At 55.5% G+C, this 25,116-nt stretch overlaps 1 protein-coding gene across 6 annotated transcripts in view; it reads right to left on the bottom strand.

Annotated features, from left to right (window-relative positions):
• Window positions 1-25,116, bottom strand: part of LDB3 (LIM domain binding 3) — a 60,270-nt gene that overhangs the window by 22,247 nt on the left and 12,907 nt on the right. The window contains exons 4-9 of one of the 6 annotated variants that reach the window (XM_059397952.1): window positions 22,825-22,847; window positions 21,515-21,718; window positions 16,628-16,797; window positions 16,160-16,196; window positions 3,531-3,713; window positions 254-396 (exon numbers count right to left, since the gene is read on the bottom strand). In XM_059397952.1, the coding sequence (XP_059253935.1) occupies window positions 254-396; window positions 3,531-3,713; window positions 16,160-16,196; window positions 16,628-16,797; window positions 21,515-21,718; window positions 22,825-22,847 (760 nt within the window). Of the gene's footprint in view, window positions 1-253; window positions 397-3,530; window positions 3,714-9,276; window positions 10,018-16,159; window positions 16,197-16,627; window positions 16,798-21,514; window positions 21,719-22,824; window positions 22,848-25,116 lie in introns of those variants that run through there. The other 5 variants (XM_059397951.1, XM_059397948.1, XM_059397953.1 and 2 more) reach the window with 5 other exon arrangements.

Below are 25,116 nucleotides of genomic sequence, written 5' to 3'. Positions count from 1 at the left end.
CTTCCTTCACCTTGAGCCTGGAAATCCCCAGCCAGGACCAGGATCTTCCTGAGAGCTGGGTGGCTCCATCCCTGGCTGGCACCGCATACTTGTCTGCCCAGAGCCGGAGGCAGGCTTCTTTGGATGCTGCCCCACATGTGGAAGAAGGAGGGCTGAGCCTCCTTGGCAGGGCCTCACTGGCCACCAACCTTTTGGGGATGTGGCCTAGAAACCACATCCGGCCTGAGAGCCTCCCCTCCATTCTGCCTCTCACCTGGCTGGTAGACAGAAGGCCGGATGCTGGCGGTGGTGACAACCCGGGGCTTGGGCGCAGGGGCAGCTGAGGCCTCATTGTATGTATGAGTGGCAGGTGCTGGAGAGGTCGCCTTGGCGGGACTGTAGGCAGAGGCCTGGGGCCTGGAACCAAGGGAGGGGGGAGGAGTTAGTAGCCAGAAGCACAGCCCTACCCAGGCCCTGGGGCCTGCAGTCCTGGCAGGCTGTCTCCCCCAGCTTCAGGAGCTTCTGTGAGGAGGAAACCTGACAGAAGTCATCCCAGAGTTGCCAGAGGCTGTAAAGGAAAGACCAGAGCAGTCTTCGCAGGGAAGAAGCGGCTCCATGGGGGCTGAGTGTTTGTGAGCCTGGTGAGAGCAATACAGCCCATTGCTAGTGCTATCACCTTAGGAGAGAGGGAGGAAAATCACCGGCTTGCCAGAGAGACACGGAGAAAACCTTCACTCCCTGGGGAGAGACTTCCAGGGTGGGGCCAGGGCTGGAGGGGGCAGTAGCAGGAGAGAGGAGACAGATGAGGTGGTCAGAGCTACCCCTCTCCCTCAACCTTCTGACCTTCTGGGGCACAGCCTCAAACCACTGGCCGCCTCCCCATTCCCCTTCCCGCATTGCTGGAGGGAACTGCCAAGTCTCAGGTTTCTGAGTGCTCCAGGGAGGGCTCAAGGGGAGCCAGGAGACACAACCCCCGAAAAAACCACACACACACAGGCATCTCTTTACAGAATTCCTGTTGCCCTCTTCCCACTGAGTTAGCTGCCAAGGGGCCTAGAGCAGCCTTTTCCCACTTGTGACCCAGGAACCATGGGACCTCAGTGAAGGGGGGAAAGTGCCCCAGTTCGTTGCCCTCAGGAAATGCTGTCCTTGGCCTCTCCCCTTGAAGAGCTAAAAGTTCCAAGAACTGGAGTTAAGCAGCATGTTCAACTTTGTCTCATCCAGTGTTTCCCAGTTTCATTTGTCAGTGAACAACCTGCCCCCCCACTTTTTTTTTTTTTTCCATTTAAAACTCAAGAATACCTTACTGAACACATCCTTTGTTTCTCTCTACATCTTTCAGATACCACTGGGGGCCACGTGTCCCCAGGGCAAATGGGTCATTGATGGGGATGTTAGAGAAGTGAACCCTTGCTAATATGTCCCTGTCCCCCAGCCCCTGGTTTCCTGCCTTCCTTCCAATGCTCCCGATGGGCCCAGGTGCTGGGCAGAGTCAAAGGATAAGAAAGTATATTCTCCAGGGCTCTGAGCTAAGGACCCACCCCTGAGCTCCTGAGTGGATCCAGAAGCATGTATGGTGCTGCCCAGAGGGTATGGAGGTAGAATGAGCCTCAGACAGCCAGTGTCCTGGATGTGGGAGGTGTGCAGACTTACCGTGCCAAGTTACCATGTTGCTGACTGGGTGAGGCCATTGTCTTCCCTCCCGGGGCCTGCCTGCCCTGCTCTGATACACCACAGTGTAGTAGGAGCCTCAAAGGAAGAGGAGGAGGCAGTATCCCAGGGGTGCCCAGCTTCTAGTGCAGTGGAAGGCCTAGGGTCAGTGGGGCTTAACCAGGCTCTCCCAGCAGTGGAGGAAGCTTTCCCAGCATCCCAGAGCTAAAGGTCCTGTGTCAGGGATTGGTACTAGGGGAGGAAGCAGAGGCTTAAACCATCGAGCAAGGATTCTAAGGCCATGCCAAGAAAGGCTGGGGTGTCCATTCGCCTCCCACGGGCTCCCTCTAGCTCCATCTACCCTTGGGCAAGAAGGGGAGGTGTTTGGGCCCAGAGTGTGGTTCCTTAGTCCTTTCTGCTCTGGCCTGATGCTGGGAGCCCTCCAGTTGTCTCTCTGACCTCTACCTAGGCCTCATCTCCCTTTGCAAGGCAAAGGAAGGAAGGGTTTATCCTGTGGAGGGAGCCCTGAGGACCCCAGGACACAGATGACACAGAGGCCTGAAGCACAGTGCTGGAGCTCACCCTTGACCAGGGCCCCAGCGTCTGGAGCTCCTCCATCCAGCCAGGGAGGCATCTCCCCACTTAACAACAGAGACATTTCTTACCCTCTTCAAAGTGTCTTCTGTGTGTCCTTACCTGAAGAGATTTTGTGTGCAGAGGGGAAGCAACTTGCTAAGTGACCCCAGGAAGCTGGAATAAAACAACCCCTGGAGGCCCAGAGTGGGCTCACCCTTGAGACGAGCTGGGCTGAGCAAAGGCTGGGCCTGGCACCACCTAGGTCCTTGTGAAGCCGGGAAGGCGGCAGCACACAGGTCTGCAAGCCACTCTGCCCACCCTTCATCCTGCCTCAAGCCAGGGACCTATGAATCCTGACCCAGAGAGGCATGACCTTTCCAGCAAAACCCTGGGAGGGGAACATGGAAAGCTGGGAAAGCTGGCTCTGACCCCAGACACCAACTTGACAGCTTCCTCTGCCCCAGCAAGAGTTGGGCCTGTCCAGCCGTTACACAGCCTGGCCATGCTAGAATGACTCATCTGGCCTACCCCCTCCACCTTCCTGCAATCCCCTGTACCCTTCACAAACTGCAACCCCCATTGCCCCCATCCCCACCCCAATCTTTGTTGGGTATCCAGGAGGTCAGATTGAAATGATACTTGAGAGCATTTTATGTGCTGGGTGATTTACGCACACTTTTCTCTGTCCCAACCCTCAAAAAAGACATTGTATTAAGTATCTTAGCAGGTGAGGAACTAAGCTGCAGAGAAATGAAGTCACTTTCTGCAGTGGTGGAGCAGAGACTTAAGTCCCATGACATAGGCTGCCTCTGGAGGTAGCATGCTTTCTATCAAGAGATAAAGAAAGAGGGCAAGTTAGTTGCTAAATATCTGCCCAGACCTGGCATGCCCAGGTCAACACTGCCTCTGCTCCAGAGAGCCTTCCTTGACTTCCCCAGACCACAGGGACAATTTCTATTCTCCCCCTTATCCCAGTTCCAGGCCTCTGTTATCTGCGTGTGCGTGTGTGTGTGTGTGTGTGTGGGTGGGTGGGTGTGAGAGAGAGAGACTTTATCACTGTCTCAGAACACGTGCTGGCGGTCAAGGCAGCATGTCCCTGTCTCTGTCCTGACCCGCATAGTGTGCTCTCCTGCAGGGACCCAGGGTCTGCCCTTCACGCTCAGCACCGGGCAGTGCTAGGTTTGGCTTTCCAAGGACCCAGAGTCCTAACCACCTTGGACGAGCTTTTCCAAGGGCTGGACACAGTTGTCAACAGGTAGACCCAGGTTGAGCCTTTCCTGACTCCCTCACCTGAGGTCACGGCTGGCACGTGGGGGGCCAGTTACCTTGGACTGTCCGCAGGGCTTGAGGCAGGGGCTGCAGCAGAGGCGGTGGCAGCATGGGCAGTGGCTGCACTCAGGGGTGGCGAGGCGGCCCCGGGAGGGGCAGCAGCAGGCGGCTGGGCGGAAGCGGGCAGCAGCGGGGTGGCGGCCTGGCTGGTACACACTGGAGCATGCGCAATAGGGGTGCTGACGAGGCGGGACCAAGAAAGACAACAGGTCAAGAGGGTCCCGTATACACTGGAGCATGCGTAATAGGCATGCTGATGAGGCAGGACTGAGAAAGACAACAGGTCACGGGGTCCTGATGTATGGGGATGGTGCTGGCAGCAGAGACAGGCTGGGCGGAAGGCACCATCCATACTGCAAACAGGGTAGAATCACCCAGAAGGCGTGTTTCCAGGCTCAGGGAAGGAGCCTCCCAGGACCCAAGAGGGAAGGGCTCAGAGTACTTGAAGGTCCATAGTCACATCAAAAGTATTCTCAAGCCTGGCTAGTTTCCACACAACCCCCTGCTCCCAATTTCTGTGTACTTCCTATCTTGTCTTTCTCCATATATAAAACAAAAACACAGTGTGGTGGGAAAGTAGATTGAATTACCAACCAAGTTTCCTCACCCATCCTGTTTTCCTTCCCATTTTGCCCTTCCCCATTTAGTCAGAGGCATGCATTGTGTCTGAGAAGAGATGGGACATGGCACAAAGCAGAGGTAAGACATGTGCAGGCCCAGGGCTTCGACTGTGGAGTTGTGAGAGGCTGGGCATCAGGCTGCAGATGACTCAGGCCCCTGAATGCATTTGGAAGATGGACGAAAGCTACCATGTCAGGCAGGTCCAGGGCATCAGAACAAGAAAGGGGACAATGTGGCAAAGGGGATTCAAGGAGAGAGGGAGCCATGTCCCTGTTCTGGATAAACCCTGGGGATGTAGCAGGACCCCATGGTGAAGAGGCAGGCAGACCCAAGACAGCCCAAAGATCCCCAGGCCAGCGGGTGACCTAGCACCCGGAGAGGGTTTCCCCCACACCCCCTGAGAGTCATGGACATGGTCCTGAGTGCCCGTGCAGCTGAGAGGCACTGGGAACTAGAGAGGGGCTGCTCTGCGGTGTCACCAGCACAAGACCACGTGGGCTGGGAATATCCCAGCAGATGTCATCCCAGGCAGACCACCACCAAAGACCAAGGACCCACATGCCCCACCCCACTCTGTAAGCACCTTTTCCCCCAGCCCATTCAGACAAAAGAAAAGCATCAGAGCCTCGGGTGATGGGATTTGATTTCTGCCATCTCTGTGAAGCAGGGCAGAGAATAAAAATTAAATTATAGGAAAGCAAAGACATGCACATTCTTTGCTCCTTGGGGTCTTTGGACGAAGATTTGCACGCAAAACAACGGCAGCAAGATATGCAGCTCCTGCCCATGGAAATGACCTCCCCCATGTTCTGCAATTCATTCGCTGAACTCGTACCACCTGCCAGGCACATGTCTTTAATTTCTCACTCCAGTCCTCTGATGATCGGCTCCGTTCAATAGCTGAGGGAGTGGAGGCCGGGAGAATTCAGTCACCCAGCCTCCCAGCGCCTCCTGGCAGAGACAGCAGGATCTGAGTGACATGCCCTTGGATTTGAAGGAAGTCTTACCCAGGACCTCAAGGAGGAATAGAGAAACTTCTCGTGATTAGCCAAGTAGAATCTTTCCATGACAAAACACACTCTTCTTATTTGAAAACAGAAGACTAATCTTCCCTCTGTGAGTATTTACCATATGCTGGGTCTTGGGCTGAACTACTGTACAAATCTCAGTCCATTTGATCCTTTCAACCTCCTTGAATGATTGGTATCATGATCCTCGTTTTACAGATGAAGCCCCTGAGGTCCAGAGAGATTGAATCTCTGCTGAACGCCGTGCAGCCCCAAGGGGGGCAGTGAAGGGTATGAACCCTAATCACTACAAAGCTTCTCAGTCTTTCATAGGAAGACGAATCGCCTGGGAATCTTGGTAGAGTGCAGCTTCTAGTTCAGTGGGTCTGGGGGGCTGAGAGTCTACTTTTCTAACAGGCTCCCGGGAGGAATGCCGCTGCTGCTGGTCCGCAGACCACACTTTGAGTAGCGCCGTGCTGGAGAGGGCTCTCCCAGGTAGCAACGCAACTGGGCCATGCGCTGTTCACCAAAGCATTGCTGAAGTGATCTCCATCCAGCGAGGTGCATGGTAGCGAAAGGCATGAAATAGCAAGAGAGGGTTGGGGAACAAGAGAACCAGGGACTTGGCAAGGTTGTAGCCTGACTTTCCTGTGGGAGGGGGCACCATTCTTCTCCATGACCATGTGGAAAACATTCAGGGTGGACAAAGGCAGTGGCCATGTCCTGTCCAGCCCTTTCCCAGCTTAGTGGTTCTGACAGAAAGCCTCAGGCAGCCCTGCTCTCAGGCCTGCTGTATTAATGCCTTGAGGCCACTCACCCACCCTCCACAAAAGAACCTGGTTTCTAGAAGCCACGCCTATGAAGCATCTGCCTCAGAAAAGGGCTGAGTCATAGCACGGCGCTGGCCACTCAGACCCTCCTCAAGGTGTGAGCAGGTGCAGGCTGGGATGACTCAGGCTGACAAAGGACACCTGGTCCCCCTGTTGCATGCTTCTGGTGGGCTTCTGAGAACTGAGGACACCACTCAGGACTAGAGTGATGAAGATGTCTGAGTTAGAGACCGTATTCTGTAGGACAAACAGGAAGTTGGCTCTGCCTATCCCTTTTGCTCCAGTTCTCTGTCAGACCAGCTTACCTGGTGGCTCTCCCCAGGCATAGCTCCAAACACACCTGAATTCTGGGGGGCAAAGGTGGAGCTGAATGGGGGCCCTAGGAAAATTCATGACCTCACATCCTGTTTAGGAAAATTCATGACCTCACATCCTGCACTGTTGGCAGACACCAAGCAGCCAGGGCCTAGAAGAAGTAGGGGTGGCACTGAGGGTGTCCTGTAGGATTTTGGGTTCTTGTTTGGGTCAACTCTGGCCTGAAGTTCCACAGGCCCCCAGAAACACCAAGGAGTAGGTACAAGAGAGCAAGCACTGTAGGGGACTTATTAGGCCCTGGCTACAGTCCTGAAGAGAGTACCCATGAGATCACCCCAGCCTGGTCTAGAATTCAAAAGTCACCTCTTGACTTGGTCATAATCCACTTTAAATATCAAAGCAAAAAGCAGACTAGACCACCAAGCCACTTACACTCAAATGATCACAGCTGTGTGGGGGAGGGCATGGCCAGAGGAAACTTACAGCCTGGCTAGCCCCCCTTTCAGCCCATCTCTTCCCTCAGCCTGGTTGGCAGCAAGGGGAGCGTGCCAGCCCTGTGCCCCTGCTCAGTGGTGATGGCCCTTGATGGGGGGAATGGTGGGGCTTGGTTGATGTTCTTATTGATGATGGCAACATGTATGGGAAGGGTGCAGATGGTATTGGTGATGGTGCTAGGTCTTGGGTTTTGTGGTCATTGGGCTCAGGTTGGAACTGTGGGTGACGATGAAGGTGTTATGATTGATCGTGCGGTCGGGGGCGGGGATTGACAGTATTTAGGTGAGGATGCTGTTTGTCTTAGTTAAGAGAATGGGAAATGAACATCTTGGTTGATTGCATGATAGCAGAATACCAGTCAGGGGGTTGGTCTTGAAATTGTTCACACTGCCACCGACCGAGTTGGCATTCCATCTTGCAGCCTGATAGCTATGGCTCAGGGCAGCCCTGCCCACATCCCTTTGCAGCTGCGCTGCTGCAACACACAACTCCAAGGGCCCTGGGGTCATTATAATCTAAGCTAATGACACCCCTCAAGAACAGTGTCTGGCAATCTCCATAGGCTATAGTGTGAATGAAGCCCTGCAAACTTTGCTAGTCCTACATGGCCTTCAGAACACAGAGCACCCTGGCATCCCAGCTCTGGACCACTACCCATAATATCCATTCCAGCCAAACTGATTAACTCGGGATTCTAGGACACCCTTCTTCTCCTAAGCACCTCTGTTCCCTCTGCGAAGAACACCTGTTCAGCCTTCCCTAACTGCACTTGCTCCAGTCCTACCTAGTCATGAAGATCAAACACGAAGACACCTTCTTCCAGAAAGCATTCTCAGACCTCTGCTTGGAGGGTGCTCCCTGTCTCTGGCTCTCACATGACCAACCTTGCATCGTGGTCAGCCACCATCCACAGTGGTCCTTTCTGATTCCTTTGGCACCCACACCTGGCCAACTTGGTGCCTTTACTAAAGCCCACAGACAAAGAATGCTGGATGAGAAAATCTCTTCTCAGCATCCCCCAGAGGGCTTTATACAGTCCCCTGGCCTGGGGCTCCCAGTGCGCTTGGGAGTGCATTCCCAGTGCGCTCCCAGTCCAGGGGTCAGGGGTTATTGGGAGGACACTGGGCAGGCTGGAAAGCAAATGAGGGCCTTCCAGGGCTTCAAGAGGGATCCAGCAGGCAGAGGCTGAATACAGGGGCTGCAAGGTCACCAGCTCTGACTAGTGGTCCTCTGTCAGCCTCAGACACCCACTGCCTGGGACTTCTCTCTGTCTGGCAGCGTATGGCCCCACAACCTACCCTTGGGCCTTGGATGTCCTCAATAAAAGTCAGCTAAATATGGGGCGCACCAGGGTGCCTTGATGCAAGCAGGAGTCCACATCCCCCCTTCCCTGGTGATCCCCCAGCCACCTGCCTTGCCTGGTCCTGGCCTTGGACTCAGACTGCTAGAGGCAGGAAAGGTTTGGGAGTCCAAGGTGGAGTAGGCTGGTAGGGTGCTTCAGGGAGCATCTCAGCGTGGTGGGCAGCATAGACCTCTCCCCCTTGGCCATCCCTTCCAGGTGGGATTGCCAAGTCCCTAGAGGCAGAAAGAAAGCCTTTGCCCAGGCAGTGGGAATGGGAGAGACTTCTCTGGCCAGTCCAGCCATAGGGAGGGACAGTTGGGGAGCGCTGGGAGATGGACCTTCACATCTGCCTTTGTTTTTGGTTCCCTATGGTTCCCTCAATCAAGGGACAGGCTGATGGGTAGGCAGGTGTGTAGGGAAGACATGAGCCAGCCAGCCTGGACCTTCCTAAATGCTCAGGACAAGGACAAAGCTGCAGGTGGCTGGGGCTAGACGCAAGGTCAAGCTGGCGGTCTTCCACACCTGCCTGCCGCCTAAGCAAAGCTTCAGCAAGCCCAAGGATCCCCCCTCCTCTCCTCTCAGTCATGGCGTCAGCCCACTGAGGTCCCCCAGCAGTTCCCGTGTGAGTGGCTCTTCAGTCTGGGCAAGCCCTTTCCTCGCTTCCTGAACCAGGTCTGAGCATGACAGCATCTTCCTGGGCCAGGGGCTTGCAGCGACCCGGGAATGAGGATGATTTCTGATCCGTAGGTCTGCTGGTGTGGCTGGGTATGGGAGGGGAGTAGGAGACATTCCAGAACCTTACCCCGCCCATCCCCACTGCCCTCTGGGAGGCTATAGCTGCCCTGTGGGCCCGCAGCACAGACTCCCAGCCACCATTCACTGTCCCCTGAGCTCCACCAGCCCAGGGGGGCCCCCGAGTCAGGAAGTCAGAGGCAGTCAGGCAGAGCTGCACTGGGTTCCAGCCCCAGCAGGCACCACTGAGCCCCTTTTCAGGGGGTGCCTGTCCTCTCCCCATCTCAGAACGCCCCCTTGAGTGGTACGCACACAGGCACAGCATGACTGGGGCTGGTTTGGTTCATTTTAAATCCTCTTTATTTCAGAACAAGCATGCATATATGTACAGAAGAGAGTACTAGGGAGCCATCGCACACAGCACAGAGAGGAGAGCGCACACCCCAATCTCACCACAGCTGGGAGGGGCCTCTACCTTGTCTACCCTGGGGCTTCCACTTCCTCCACAGAGAGCCTAGTTCTGGGCTGCCTGGGCTCCAAAGGGCAGGGAGAGAGAGAGTGGGGCCGGGCGGCGGGGGTCAGGGCGGGTTGGCCTCTTCCTGGGACCCTGACCTAGAGGCAGCTTATTCCAGGACGGCACTAGGTCAGACTGCCTCTCTTAGGAGCTAAGGGGGGTGGGAAATGGCCCAGGGGCACATTCTGTTTCCCTTGGGTCTGTGGTACTATGCCAGCCAACCCTGCCATGTCCTCTCTGATCTATGGCTGAGGCCCCGGGCAGGGGAGCAGAGGCGTGGGCCCATGGGGGTGGGGGGGGGTGAGGGTGGCACTGGGGGGGCAGGAGTGGGCGTGGAGCTGTGTGGCGCTGGGCCTCGGCTGTCAGCTCTGGGGTGGGCAGAGAACAGAACTGCTGAAGGTTTCTATCAAAGGTGCCCCCCAGCACAGTTGTACATTCTCAAGCATCACCGTGGGGCTCACATGCCAGAACTGTGTGGGGGGTTAGGGGGTGTCCAGCCTGAGAGGGGTGGGGGCATTCCAGATAGCCTTTTAGCTTTTAACATTAAGGATTTGGGCCGAAAGGCCATGATGCCAGTTGCGCAATTTGGCAAAACGAGGGCTGTTACGTTCCGTTTCAAACCTTTCCCTGTGGCACAGAGAGAGAGAGAGAGAGAGACAGAGACAGAGACAGAGAGAAGAGAGAAAGAAAGAAAGGGGTTAGGGGATGTGTCCCATTCCCCTGTGTGATAGCTCGGGCAGGGGGCATGGGAGGGGGGAGTTTGGTTTGGAGAGGCTTGGCCACCCACGGAGTACTTTCCAAGTTTGGGACAAGACTAGAGTCCCAAGGACCAGGATTGGGACTAGAGTCCCTTAGTGGAATAAGAAGGAAGCCACAGAGAAAGGACCTGGCTAGTGGGCCTAAGGGCTGGCTGGGCAAGGGGGTGGGCCTCTGGGTTCTCCCTGGCCCACGTGGTGAGGGCTGGGCAGGGCTGCTTTGGCTCTCGGGACTGAACCACATTGGCAGGTGGGCCTAGCATGGTCTCTGTCCCCAGGCTGGGCATCAAGAAAGAGGAATGCCTGTTCCCATGATGAGATTTGGTGAGCAGACCTGTCACCTTCCTATGCTTCCTTGGCCTCTGCCAAGCCTTCTCTGTTCCCAGACAGAAGCCTTCACGTACCACCAACTGCCCGCACCCGCCCAGGCCTGAACACAGCCAGGTACACACGTGCAGCACGTTCTCACGAGACCAAGGGCACACCTACAGAGAACCAGGACTTCCCACAACTTCCCACCCACAGGGCCTCCGCAGCTCCCCCCACAGCCTGCTCAGCCAAGGCGCAACACAAAACCGGCAAGGCGCAGCCAGAAATGCAAACACAGAGGAGAGTGTGTGCCTGGGGAAATGCAAGTGCCACAGATGCCAGAACCCTAGACCTTCCAGGCTGGAGGGACCACTAACGGCCTCCAGACCAGAGGTGCACATTGGTGGCCCAGAGGCCCACATCTGGCCACAAACATGGTGTGTTTAACCTGGATTGTGTTTAAAACTCCTTTTAAAAATTATTTGCTACATCCAGACCATGGAATACTATTCAGTAATAAAAAGAGATGAACGAACCATGGGTACACTCTCTAACTTGGCTAAATCCCCGGGGAAATCAGGTTGACAGAGAAAAGCCAATCCCACAAGGTCACGGACTGTATGATTCCATATACACAACAGACTTGAAATGATAAAACTAAAGAAGTGGAGAATAGTTAACAGATCGGTGGTTGCCACAGGTCAGGGAGACGGTGTGCGCGGTAGGGAGGTGGGTGTAGTGATACATGGGCAACAGGGGGAGAAGCCTTGAGGTGATGGAAATACTCTGTGTTTGGCTATCCCAGTGCCCACAGGCTTGTTGTGATTTTGTTCTGTAGTTTTGCAAGGTGTTATCATGGGGGATAAAGGGTATAGAGGACCTCTCCATATTATTTCTTGCAACTGCATGCCAAGCTGCAATGATCTCAAAATAAGTAGTTTAATAAATGAATTGCCAGCCAACAAAGGTCAGGAAGATCAGCGTTAGGTCTCAAAATCAGAGATGGGGCAGTGCTGGTTTTACATTTCTCTAGCCATCCTGCATCCCCACATACACATTTTATACCACCCCCGTCTGCATTACAATCTCCCCCTCTACACGTGGAGTGTATGCATGCTGCATGCTGTGTCTCTGCGGAAGATTCTGTTCGACTGCCAACGTACTGGAAAACCACTGTTCCAGACCAAACTTTCCTGATACCAACAGGAAGCGAAGGCCCAGAGACATCACATGAATGGCCTAAAACCACGCGGAAAGTCAGCAGCAGAGCTGTGAGCTAACTAGGACCTCTCCGAGGTTGGGAAGAAAGAAGGAAGACAGCAGAAGCATGGGCCCTGATGGCAGCAGGATGTGTGGCAACAATCGACCATCCCATAGAGGCCACCCAGGACAGAGACATGGCCGGTCTGTCCAGCCAGGTTCACAGCCATTGTCATCAGTGCTCAGTGACAGGCTCGGAGATAGTCCCCGAGAGTCGGAGACTCTAGCAAGCTCTGCTTGCAGTTGTTGGTAAATTTACAGCCTGCCCAAGAGAGGATCCAGGGGAGGAAAGAAGAGAGGGAGCAGAGAGAGGGGAGAGCTGGAAGGAGAGGAAGGAGAAGTCCTAGGACACCCATGGGGGTTTCTCAGGGATACCCAGGGAGGGTGCTGGTTTCTCCAGTGTGGTTTTCAGACTTGCTAGGCGGGCAGACCACCAAGAATAAAAAATCCACAAAGTGCAGGTGACTTTTGCCATCTGTGTGAAGTTTCCCTATGGGGGAGGGCTCTGAGCTTGGCTGGCCCCAGGGGAGTCAGCCACAGGAGCTGGGACAGAGCTGACTGTGCACAGGGAGGGAGGGAAAAGGACCCTGGGTGCTTGCCTAGGGAGGCCACAGTGGGGAGGAGGGAGGAACTGGTAGGTGCCTGAGCTCGGCTGAAAGTATGGGAGGGAGAGGAAAAAGAACCTTGGGTGCGGGGCACCGTGGAGTAGGGACTTAGAAGAGTTTTTATGCTGTTTGTGGAGGAGGGTGCAAGGGCCCCCCTCCCCTCCGACTCCTCTGTGAACTTGTCACTCAAATCAACTTTCTTCCTTAACCCTTGGGGTCTAAGAGAGGGGCTGAGTTCTTCACACAGGTGAGCATTGCGTAAAGGCAGAAATCGCACTTACAAGATGGTTGAGCTACAAGCAGAGGGGCAGGGGATGTCTGGGTTACACACTGGGGTCCTCTGGGATGGTCACGCCCAAGCAGTGGGAACCCGATGCCTCAAAGATTCGGACCCCGCCTCGGACAAACTAGGCTCGCCTTCACGTCCACCCTCATCAGCGCAGCCCCGCGTGGGGCTGACCTTCTGAGGCATCAGACCCCCGGAGCGCTTGCCCCAAGTTCGACAGAAGCTGTGGTGACCTCTCTGAGATTAGAGGCTCAGCTCTTGGAGGGAGGCCTGGTTTGTGGTCTGCTACTTCAGACGGAGGCCAGGAGCCCCAGTACTCCCTGCACCCCCGTAGGAGCTGGCAAGAGCTGCTATTTCAGTCTGCCTGGAGAGTTTGCTAAGGTGCTGGGGTCCTTCCAAGGAGGGGGCCAAGTCCACAAAAGATGTCTGGGCTATTTAGGGGCCCACCCTGCCTCGCCTGGAAGGAGAGGGTCCCTGGAGATTAGACTCTGCCTTGGGCTGGCCAGCAGGTGGGCACGGGAGACTCTGAGGGAAGCCACCTGCTGCTACCAGATGTGGGGGACACCTTCAGTGTCAAGAGCCAGGACCCTGAGGAGAGGAGAGCAGAGCTATGCACTACTATAGGACTATTGCAGGGTTGGCGTGGGGAGCAGGGCAGGCCTGGGAAGTGAAGCAGAGACACTCTGAGGAGAGAGGATGCAGGGTCCTGGGACAGGCAGACGGCCTCCTGCTGTTGAGGCCAGAGCCTCTGCTCTGGTACAGAGCCTCTGCTCACAGCATTCCTGCCTGTCTCCACCCCCCGCTACCCCTGCCCCACCCACAGCAGTAGGAAGAAGAAAGCCCCTCTGCACGTGTACAAGCCTAAACAGGCTGTTGCCCAGGCCCCAGTGTCAGCAAACTCAGTCTCGGCTGGAGTCTGCTATTTGGAAGTGGTGTGCTAGGATACCTCCCTGGGGAGACAGCCTTCTGAGATCCCTTCCTGTCAGTGCTGCTGAACTGGGAGGAAGAGAAGGACGTGGGCCCCTTCGGTGGACAGGACGGGTCAGCAGGGTGTGGGAGTGCAGCTTCTGACATGGGAATGGGGCACAGCCCCCCTGGGGAGCAAGATCCCTGACCAAGCCAGACCCAGGGTGGGGACAAGCGTGCTTCCTGCTGCTCAGATAGCCACTCGGGTGACCCCAGGGTATGATCAGGGACCACAGTCCCTCCTCAAACCTTAATCACAAACAGAACGGGAGCACTGCACCCAGCACAAGCCTTACTCCCGGGGCCTCTGGCTGCTTATGATTCAGTGAGACGAGATCGCACACCCACCTCCACCGACCACAGGGAGAATGCACATTTTGTGGAAGGCTCTGAGGACCACTTCCTGGAGATTAAAGTCAGGAAAAGGGAGTGGAGCAGGAGGCTTCTGCCCCTCCAGTCCTGGGTAGAAGTCTTGTCCCTGAAGCTTCACAGCCCGGCCAGAGACCCCAGTGGGTCTCTGTGGGGGAAGCTATTTTTTCTCCGGGGGTGGGGGGTGGGGTGGTGGTGTGTGTGAGTGTGTCCAGAACTGAGGGGGAAGCAGGATGGAGCCTCTATTTGGGCTCTCTTTCCAAGATTTCCCTACAGAAAACCCTGCAATAGCTGGCAAGAGGCTCTAAGACGTGCAGCAGCCTTCTTCTGGGGGCTGAGCCAGGCTCCTGTGGGATTAGGCCCCAGGGGGAAGGACTGATCTGCCCACATATCTCCAGGCCTAGGCAGAACAGGCCCTGGAAGATGCTTCTGAGAGGAGGGAATGACCAGTGAGGCCTGGACACAACCCTTCTTTCGAGCTTTGGTGTTCTCACTCAAGAACTTTGCAGAGCCTGGGCGCCTGGGTGGCTCAGTGGGTTAGGCCGCTGCCTTCGGCTCAGGTCATGGTCTCAGGGTCCTGGGATCGAGGCCCGCATCGGGCTCTCTGCTCAGCAGGGAGCCTGCTTCTCTCTCTCTCTGCCTGCCTCTCCATCTACTTGTGATTTCTCTCTGTCAAATAAATAAATAAAATCTTTAAAAAAAAAAAAAAAAAAAGAACTTTGCAGAGCCTGCATATTCCCAGGGAAATATGAGAGACGGAGGTTCTGCCTTCTAGACCGTGCCTGGTTAGTGAGGTGTGAGCTCAGAGTGCCCGGCCAGGAGAACAAAATGTCCTCAGAAGTACTCACTGCAGGGGCAGGGCTCTGTCTCACACGAGGGAGAGAAAACACGCTGCAGGCTTCCTGATAGAAGGCTATTTGCTGGGTGTGTGTGTGTGTGTGTGTGTGTGTGTGTGTGTGCTGTTGGTGGGCAGTAAGCCCCTCTGCTGGGGAACTACACTCCTCATCAAAGCATTCATATGGGTAGCTTCAAAGAGGAGGTGGAAAAAAACAACAGAGTGCCATGGAGCCTGGGAGTGGGGACGGCTGACAGCTCCGTCACACTTCAAGTAGCTAGGTACTATCTATTGAGCGAAATCTCGTGTCTTCCCATTGGGGCTTTATGTAGACACCGTGCGGGCACTAAAGGGTTAACTGTGACTGGAACTACAGGCCATTTTAAGCAGGCCTGGGAGGACCACGCTTTCCCTTGGATGCCCCAGCCAAAAAGTGAGAACAGTTTGGACTGGCATAAATAGAGGTCAGAAAATAAAAGCCCCCGTCAACTCTGAGCTGACCCCAGAGCCCCACTGTCCACGCAATCCTGAGATCACTACATGCCGGTTAGCCACGTACAGAAAGCCTGGACCCACGTACCAGAGCCCCTCTGAGCCCCAACGCCTTACGGGGAGGCTGCCACAGAACGCATCCCCAAGGCAGACTCTCCCAGGAAGAGCACGCACATTTGCTGCCACAAGTACAAACACAATCATACGGGGCCCCAGGCCTCACCACGGAAGACCCTAGCAGGTTCCAGTGGGTTTCAGGGCAGTGTGCCCTCCTCATGCCCGGGCCCGTGAGCACCTGGATACAGGTGGTAGGTTAGTGGCTATGGCCTCAGGTCTGCCACCTTCAGGGGAACATACCCCAAGACACTCAGCCTAGCAGCAGCCACCGTGCTTTGAGCAATCAATGGAACTAATACCTCAGTGTAGGTATGGACAGGTGAATCCTAAGGTGAGGTACCCGTGCCCAGCACAGCCCTCCACATGCCTGCTTCCCTGTGCCCAGCCTCCAGACTCACTGGGGACAGGCCCTGAGCTGAGCACGCAGGCAAGGCTGCTGGCCCGGTGCCCTCACAGGGAGAGATGCCCTCATTCTCAACAGCCCAGCAAAGGCCAAAGCAGCCCTGCCCCCTGCCCAGGGACAGAGCCAGGAGAGCCCAGAATCCTTATTCCTGCAGCTTGGGCCCAGGGGATTGAAACTCTACTCCAGGCACCCAGCTCAGTGACCTGGGACGAAGGCCCCAAGCCAGGGTCTGCTGGAGCCCTGCAGGGGCCAGGAGCTTCCAAATACATAAACTTGAGAGTTTCCATCCATGAGTCATGTGACCTGGGAGCTGCCTGGGGAGGGGCTGAGTTAGGAGGGACAAGGCCACAGAACCTGAGTCCGGGCACTTACCTTGACCGTCGTAAAGCTTCTTCATCAGGGTCTTGCACTGTGGGAAGAAAATTGTTGATTAGGAGGAATCGCAGGAAACGTAGGAGTCCCCACCGAAGACTGAACAGTGATTGCCCCCAGCCTGTAAACCGTGGCAGGGGAAGACTGTGTGCTGGGCAGAGGGCAGGGGGAGACCAGAGGAAATGTTGCCATTGGGAGGGAGTAGTCCAAGGTGTGGCTTTTGAGGTCCTCGTATCCCAGCTCTGGGTCATCACATGGCATGTGGCTGCCCCCACTGCAGTTAGAGACCTGGGCAGAGGGCCCATGTCATTCAGCAGCCTGCCCCAAGGGGCCCAGAGCGGTCAGCAGGCCACTAGTTATCTGACAAGACCAGCTCATCTTCAAGGGCAGGGGTTTGACAGCCTGGCTGTTGTGGGCCCCTCTGCATCTCCCCTGCCCGCGCCCTTCCCCCACCCCAGCCCCACTTACTGTATTCTGTCCCCGTCATCTGGGCCAAGATACGGAAAGAGCGAGACTGCAGGTTGGAGGAGCGTCGGGCCCACTCGTCAGCCTCGTCTTCCGGCTTGTTCTGGTTCTTAATCACGGCCTGGTACACGGGGGAGGCACTGTCCACAGCAAGGTCTTTAATAGGAAGGCTCCTGCAGGTCAGAGAGAAGCGTGAGTGAGGGCAAGGCTGGAGGCCTGCTCCTGTCCTCCTGCACTCCCCGCCGCGGCTCATCCACTTGCACCCTTATACCCTACACACCAGTCGGTGGCCCCTGCTTTTCTCAACCCGCTGTGCCCTCCACCCACTGCCATCCGAAAGCCTGTGACAAGGGCTTGGCCTGGGTCCTCAGTGCTCAGAGAGGCCACAGCAATTCCTCACGGATCCCTTCAGCCACGCCCACACCCCACCCTGGGCTGACTCCACACACAGACCTGAAAACCCACTCCCATAGCTACTGCCGCCTACCCCAGTGGGGAGGGCTATATCTCTTTTAAGGGAAGAAGAGGCAGAATAGGTCTCTTGAAATAATTTCAACCTCTCTGAACAATTCCTGAGTTTGGGGCTGGGTGACAACGGGCCTTTTGCGGGGACTCAGAGGCTTCTTCAGGGTCAGTCCTTTGTCCCCTGCACACTGTTGGATCCAAACAGGGAGCCACCAGTGCCAGGCCTGACCCAGAAGAGGAGTGGGGGCCTCCTGTTCAGCAAACACGGGCAGGCATGGTGGGGAGGTGGCGTGAGAAACAAGGCAACAAGTCTGATGGGCTGGTGTTGCCTGCAGATGGGGAGGGGGGTTCTGGCCTGGGGGAGCTGGCGGAAGAGCTGCAGGGAAGGTCATTAGTCTTCTGCTCCAGAGCAACACGGCCTTTGGAGGAGGAACTGGTGACCTTCCCTTAGACTCCTTTAGGCACATGGCAGGTGCTCAAAACTTACTTAAATGAATGAATCCCAGATCAGAGCCAGAAGGAACCCCAGAATCTCTTGGGTCCAGGATCTCCCAACCTGAATCAGACTGCAGGGCATCTTACAGGTGCCCACTTATCCTGGCCAGTGAGAGCTGGAGAATCCTAACTGTCCAACCCACACTCCAAGGAATTAGGGTGGACTTGAGTCAAATTCACAGCAGTGACGGCCTGACTCCCCAGCCTATGGACTAGCGGCCCAGCCCTCTCTTCTTAGAGATGCTGAAACTGAGGTCCAGAGAGGCTAGCTCCAGCTGACAGCATGTAGGGGCCCTGTTGGGTCAGAGCCCAGGCTTCCTGCGTCCCACCCCACAGTCCTTTCCATCAAATTATCTTCAGCAAAAATGGCTGAGAGAGGCAACTTCTGCCCACTGGGGCCTTGCTCACCCCAGATGCTCCACACCTGGAGACATGGCCCAGCCCAGGGACTCACTCTGTGAAGTCTCCACTTGCCTGCTGCTATGGCCACCTCTACCTGCCCTCCAAAGGGCCAGCTGGCTGGGAGAGGGGCCTCCCCAGAGCCCACATCTTCTAGCCTCTCTGCAAGGAGCTGGAAGGAAGCACTGGCCTACTTTCCCAAGACTGGGAGTTCCTTAAGATTGGTCCCCAGTGTCAGGCTCAGAGTGTGTTCTAAGAGCAGAGGTGGAGAAAGGTGACAAAAGGTGACCAAGACTGCATGGAGCTGCCCCTACTTCCCTGAAGGGTCTGCCTGGCCCCCCAGGAGCTCGAGCTACTGTCCACCTCAGATCAGATGGGGAAGACCAGCAGATCCCTCTGGGGTCCAGCAGCAGGGAGGCTGGGGATGCCCAGAAAGCAGAGGAGACAGTGGGGTCTCATGCAAGAGGCCATTTCTGGCATAGGGAGGAGCAGAGGCAGGTCTGCTGCCTTCGAGTGAGAGGTACAGTAGGAAAGAAGAAGCAGGACTCCCCGGTCTGCTAGAAGGGAAGGAGGAAGTGTGGATTGTGGCAAGGTATAGACCCAAGGCCAGGCCCTGCCCTTGAATCTGCCTACACACAGCTGTTCGGTCCAGAAAGTGGATGGAAGGTGTTTGCTACCATTTTCCTGGAATGTGCCCTTGAGACACTCCCCTGTTCCTTCCACAGCTCCAGGGGCTCAGAAAGTTCCCAGGGGTGAGTCCCTTGGGATTCACATTGCTAGCTCCACTTTCCACGGTGCTGTGCAAAGACCAGGGATTTGCGTTGTTGCCACGACAGCCCCTGGGAGTCAGATGAGGGAATTCCTGTTCCTTTTGAGACTCCAGGACTCCAGGAGAATATGTACAGAGAAAGGATGGAACAGGCCCTATAGTCCTGGGACCCTGGGTCTGAGGCGACTCTGGAGCCACTCCCAGTAATGGTCTTCTTGCCACCAAATACATGTCACAGTTACCACAACATCAAGGTCACCTCTAGACACTTACCCACTGTCCACTGCCCTCAAATCTGACTCATCTTTGGCCTCCCATGGATGATACTGGCAGGTGCTGGCTCCTTCAGATCCATGAGGATCCTAGGGAATGGCCTCCAAGAGGCCCCCTCATCACTCCTTCCCTGAATAATGGCCCCACGTGGATTCTGACATTCAGGTCTCTGCTGTCCCAGAGCAGACAGGAGCTGCCGCAAAGCATAGCCCAGAGATCCACTCCCAGCCTTGGGTGCAAGAGAGGCAGTGTGATGTCACTACTCTGATTTCCATGTTCATAGTGACGTTATTGGAGGCAAAGCCCAAAAGCACTTGCCTGTATAGTCTCCTGAGCATGTCGTTTGGCTGTGAGGTGGGTGTGAGGAGGAACATGGACAGAACCGCTGTCCTCAGACATATCCCACCAAACCCACACACCATCCCTCGACCAGACAGACGACCACGACGCGGAACAGACAGTGTGGAGTCTACTTACGCCAGCGGCGACGCCCTGCCAAGCAGAAGAAAGCCCAGCAGTGAGTGCGTGTCCATCAGCGGATGGCAGAGGGGCCGCGCACACACAAGGGAGCGGGGTTAGGGTCAGAAATGAGTTAGGGGAGTGGGGTGGATAAAGGAGGAAGAGAAAGAGACAAAAAGAAAACTGTCAGTGAGGAAGGAATCATGGACATTAACAGCAGAAACGGAGCACCTTATGGCACAGGACGGCTCCTACCCCCTGGTACCACGGACGCATCAGCCCAGCAGGGCGAAGTTAGAAGGAAGGGGAAAGCAGGTTGCTTCCCAGGCACACAGGGAAGGGAGGGTGAGGGAAGGGCGAGGGGAGGGGAGGGGACAGGAGGAAGGTGGGAGAGGCACTCTGAGAAGCCTAGGTTAGGTCAATGTTGCGTCATGTTAAAAAAAAAAAAAAAGAAAGAAAGAAATAGTGGTGAAACCAAATGATAGTAGTCTTTTTGCCAAGACAAAGAATATATAAAGTTAGTGAAGAGCAGTTCTTCCATTATTTTCCACTGAACTTCCCTCTGGCAACCTTACCGCTCTTAAGGGCACACCAAGGACACACAGGCAAACAAATGTTAACAGGAAATCCCTGTTAGCTTTTTGGCTTAGTCAGGCAGCCTTGTTTTCCTGGGTACACATGAGCAAATGGTTGTGTTTTGAGACTTACGTGGTCTTATTTTCTGCTTTGAATGGTGGGATTAAAGAAATAACACTCTCCACAGTTCTGCAAAGAGCTACAGCTCAGAACCTGGTGGGTTTGAGACTCAGGGCTCCAGGGCAAGCAAACTCTGCCCCCTGGTGGCCCAAGGAAGCACTGTGCGTGGAAGAGGAGAGGTGTCCGCACACTGTTCCATCCTTTGTCCCCTGGAGCCTCCCCCTTGTAACTACAGGTACCGTCCTGGCCACCAGGGCTGAGTTCTGCAAAGGCCAAGCACTATCAGAGTTATCTGGGACTTTTGAACCCTTTAATCTCTCTTACAAACATCTGTTTTTCCTAGCTTCGGAAAAAAAAAAAATACAACCATCGTTTTAAGATTTCTTGCTTTGAGTTGCTTAAGGTCCTGACTTGGGGATAAGATGTTGCCCAAAGAGATTACCAGTCAATTCTGAAAGTTAACAATGATATTCTCAAGTAGAAAACAATACGAATGTTTGTGTGAGAGAAAGAAGGACAGAAAGATAGAGACAGAGAGACAGAAAGAGACAGAGATGGAGAGACACATACAGGGAGAGAGAGATACAGAGAGACTATGAGAGACAGAGAAAGTAAGAGGGAGTGAGGTCCCTATTACCATTTGCACTATTAGCGGTTTTTTCCCCCACAAATGATTCCCAGCCAACTCTTTCCCTATTTAACACTCGAGTTCCTCAACCATTGCTAACAGGCAAATTCTAAGAACCAAGGATGCCTTAAATCTCATTGCCTTGAGATCGGGCTTCCCTGAGTCCTGGGTGTTTCCCAGGCTCTGCCGTGGGCTGACTACAACCAGTACCTCAGATGATTTGTCCAGAGGCCCCTTCCCAAACAAGAAACTTGGTCATCCGTTTGAATTGCTCTCATCATTGAAAAAAAAGCAAAAACTTCCCCCAAAGAATGGCTTAGTCTATGAGAAGACTGGTTTATCCAGATGTGACCCAGGATTCCAGATGTTTCTTTCTAAACTGACCCCCTTGCGGAGTCCGGGGGAAAATGCAGAAGCTGTGAGAAGCGCTTGGAGCAAGCACCATATTCATTGATTCTCCACCCTTCTCCTAAACCTGAGACTGATTCTGAAGAGAGAATATGGTGTTCTGGAAGGCATGGCAAAGGTTCCCCTCCAACAGCCATGGCCCTAGAGGCTCAAGGTGAGGGAGGAAAGCTGGTCTCGATACCCAACGTCTCTGATGGCACCAAGCAGCCTGGTGCCGTTGGCCTCCACTGGTGAGGAGGCCCAGCCAGTGGTGGAGGCGATGACCGATGAGCAACAGCGGAGGAGGGGAGGCGCTTACCCACTGAAGTCACTGCCCTGGGCCTGGGCCTGCCCAGCAATGGCGTCCATAATGGCGTCCTGGGAATACATGCTGATGGGTGTGTTGTACTGCGCATGGATGATGGTGGCCTTGCCGCCCAGCCCCTTCACCTCAATGGGCTTGTGGGTGGACAGGGCAGAGTCCTTCAGGGCGTTGGGGTTGAACCGTTCCTGGTAGTCGGCGCTGGGGGAGGGCAGTAGGGAGAGCAGAGGAGGAAGAGGAAGGGAGGCGGAAGGAGAAAAGGCAACAGGTGGTGTTACACAGGGGGTCAAGGAAAGGGCTGGTGATGGAGAGACCTCCCAAGGCCTGATCCCAGATAGGTCCCCCAAGTCCCCTGAACTATGGACAGTGGGATCTGGTAGAGAAAACCCTAGCACCCTCCCCAGAGCCCTTCGTGGCCGGTTTCTCTCGCCCACCCTGGCAATACCAGACCTCTGGTATTCCAGACATCTGGAAGCCTCTGCTCAGCCTGAGCGAGCTACATCTCAGGGTCAGCAGGGGGCGCCAGGCATTGGAAGCTCTCTCACCTCACCAGCAAGGAAGCAGAGACAAAGAGGGTTGGGAGTCGGGGACAGGAGCTGGGCCACACGTGAGAAGCAGCGGCAGCCCAAGCAGAGTCCAGAATGACCGAAAGGCAAAAAGCAGCCCCGCGGGGGCACCCATAGGGGTTCTGAGCAAGGTTCCTCCATGATGGGGCTCATCCTGCTGGCCATGCCCTCCGTGGCCCAGGGCTCTGCTCTTCCAGATGATCCAGGGCACGGGTTTCTTCCTTGGAGCAGGACTCGGGCTGCTCAGTACCCCTCAAGTCCAGCTGGCTGTGCAGCCCGCAGTCTCTGCCCATCGGGGCGCTCCCCTCCAACAGATGAGCGCACTCCCCGGGCCCAGAAGATCAAGCGCAGCCCTTTGGAGTGGTCCCGCCACCCCCAGGACAGAAATGTCTTCAGGCTCACGTGGAACCCAGCAGGAGCACGGCACACACTCCACCACCGTCCTCCCCTCCCCCCAGAGCCAGCCTGCTGGTCCGAAGCAGCCACCACAGGAAAGGACCAAGGGAAAGGGCACATCAGACATCCGACAGAGACCTGGCACCCCTCCCCCGTGCCTTTCCTCCATACTTGCAGATCCACTCACATGCAGGCTCGCTCCGGGACACGAATGCACGCCCACTCACACATGCACACGCATGTACACGTGCTGACGCAGGCGCACGCTGTCCAGACCCACAGACACTCGGACGCATGCTGGGGTATGCACACGAGCGCACACACATGCTTTCCTTTGATACTAACTTGGCTGGAGAGTTGGCTACCACCTGGGGAGGAGAGAAAGAGCAAAGAAGACAGGGCTGTCAGAGTGTGGTCCTGCCAGGGGCTCTGAGTGCTGGGACCATCCTCAGACTGGCCCTCATGGAGGCTGCTCCAGCTCTGACAGGCGCGGGGTGTGGGGGTGCCGAGGAGAGGGGCAAGGCTCCAAGTCAGGGTCACGGCCTCTGAGTTTGGGTCAAAGGTGCTGACAGTGGTGCTACCCTCTCAGTAGGTCCACAGTCCCTGAAGCTTTGCCAGGAGTAAGGGTTTTCTAGTCCATCTTCATGGGTGCCACATACTGCCTGGCTGGAGACCCCAAGACAGGAAGATAGAGAGGGAGACAGGACCAGCTGCGGCTGCTATGGGCCAAGCCCAGGCTGTAGGTGCCTCCTAGCTAGTCAGCCATTCTGGACGTATCCTTGTGTAATTGGCAGTGGTGCTGGGGGTGTGCAGTCGGGTTACCCACAGTCTCCCAGATGTACTCTCCCTCCCAGAGTGGGCACAGGCAGCCCTGGCTGCTACTTCTGGGGCACAGGGGTGCAGTCCCCTGTGACTGTCCCTAAAGGCCCTGTGGATGGTCAGTGAAGCAGGATGGAGGAAGGCAGAGGCTCAGGAGAAGGTCCAAGGGGTATTGCAGGAAAGCCCCTAGCCAAGGCAACCCAACTCAGACCTAAGAGGGACCCTGCCCTCGCTTTTGTCTAGAGCGAGCCTCCTGGAGCATCATCTCTTTGGAAAGGCATTGCCTGCATTAGGTTTCCTTAAATGCAAATCCCTTGCAGGGCAGACCAGGGCAACACCAATGGCCTTGTCAGAAACCTGAGGGAAAAGAGCGCTGGTGGCACCCCTGCCCCTGTCGCAGACTGGACCACTCAGGGCTCTGGCTGGGAGATCCTGGGCCCCAACTAGCCTGACCCTGGTCATCCCTTGGCCAGGCCAAAGCTAGGGGGCCCTCTAGCTGCACGCCTCACAGTCTTGGAGCTGATAAAATTCCCTCTGTCCTCTAGGCTCAAATAGCTCCAAGTGGAGCTATATTAGGAAAGATCTTCCATCCCTTCTCCATTTCTGGCCAGTGCTGACAGCTGCAGGGTCAGCTCTTGCCCTGACCAGCCCAATGTCCCCTACAGAGGGCAGTGGGGTGGGGAGGGGGAATGCCGCCTCTGCCCTTCCCTGTCCCAGCACCCGGCACCGTCTTTGGCATTGACTCCTGCTCCATGCCTAGCTCCCACCTGAAGACTTGGAGGCTGAGTGGCCCATAGCAGACAGCTCAGAGAGGAGCCAGCACCAGGTCTCAGGGAGAATCAGTCAAGATCCACCCAGAGGCCCCTGCACCGAATGCCCTGAGGGGTACTGCCCTGCCCTGCCAGCTCATGGCGGTTGGAGAGGGACTGCTGCCATGCTCTGGCCTGGGGATCTCGCACCCTGTTTGTTCTTGCCAGTCCTCCCAAGAGGATTCAAGCTGTCGAAGACTCACATTGCAAGCTGCCTGGAGAGGAGGACAAGGAACTTCCTTTTGGAGCCAGGTGGGACAGAGTTTAAATCCTTACCCTGAATCTTCCTAGCGCTGTGACTCTGGGCAGTTCCCCACCAGTCTCAGCCTCAGTCCCTCATTCACAAAATCAAGATGATGGTGGCCACTGCGCAGACAGGCTGTGCACGCTAAACAGAATCCGGAGTGTAAAGCCCTTGTCATGACTTACGTGTGCAATGGATGGGATGTGGGGATTAGCATTTACCAGCCCTGTCACTTTCCTGCACACAGGCACTTAGCAAAGCTGGTAGCCTCAGCCCATCAGAAGCTGCCTGGGCTAGCCCAGGTCAGAGGCTCCCTGCTTCCAGCATCGCCCGGGGACCGCAGCATAGCCTTTACTGTGGATGAACAGAGATGTACTCCTTCCACTAGCCTGTCTACCCTTAGAGAAGCTGTTGGACCCTGCTGCTCTGAGTGCCGAGTAATAAATTAACACTTGTCGGCTTCTGAGAAGCCCCTGCACCAGAGGGAAGGCACCCCTGGAGTCATGGGAAGCTGGGATGGGGCTGGCCCTTGATTTTCCTGGCCAGGTTGTGAGGTCCCTATCACCATATAGGGAGGAGTCAGGCTGACCCGGGTACCAGCCCTGTGTGCCTCTGTGCTTATTAGCTGTGTGTGACCTTGACCAAATCACTCACTCTGAGCTTCTACTTCCCAGCTAGGAAATGGGGGAAATGATGCCCACCTCTGAAGTTGCTGAAGAGCTGAAGTTAAATAAAGCACATGGACTGTGAGTTGGTCCCAAGTCT

The sequence above is a fragment of the Mustela nigripes genome, chromosome 4, assembly GCF_022355385.1.
Source record: "Mustela nigripes isolate SB6536 chromosome 4, MUSNIG.SB6536, whole genome shotgun sequence".
In the NCBI taxonomy this organism is placed as follows: Eukaryota; Metazoa; Chordata; class Mammalia; order Carnivora; family Mustelidae; genus Mustela; species Mustela nigripes.
Note: the sequence above shows the minus strand (reverse complement) of the source record. Positions and strands in the feature narration are given on the sequence as shown.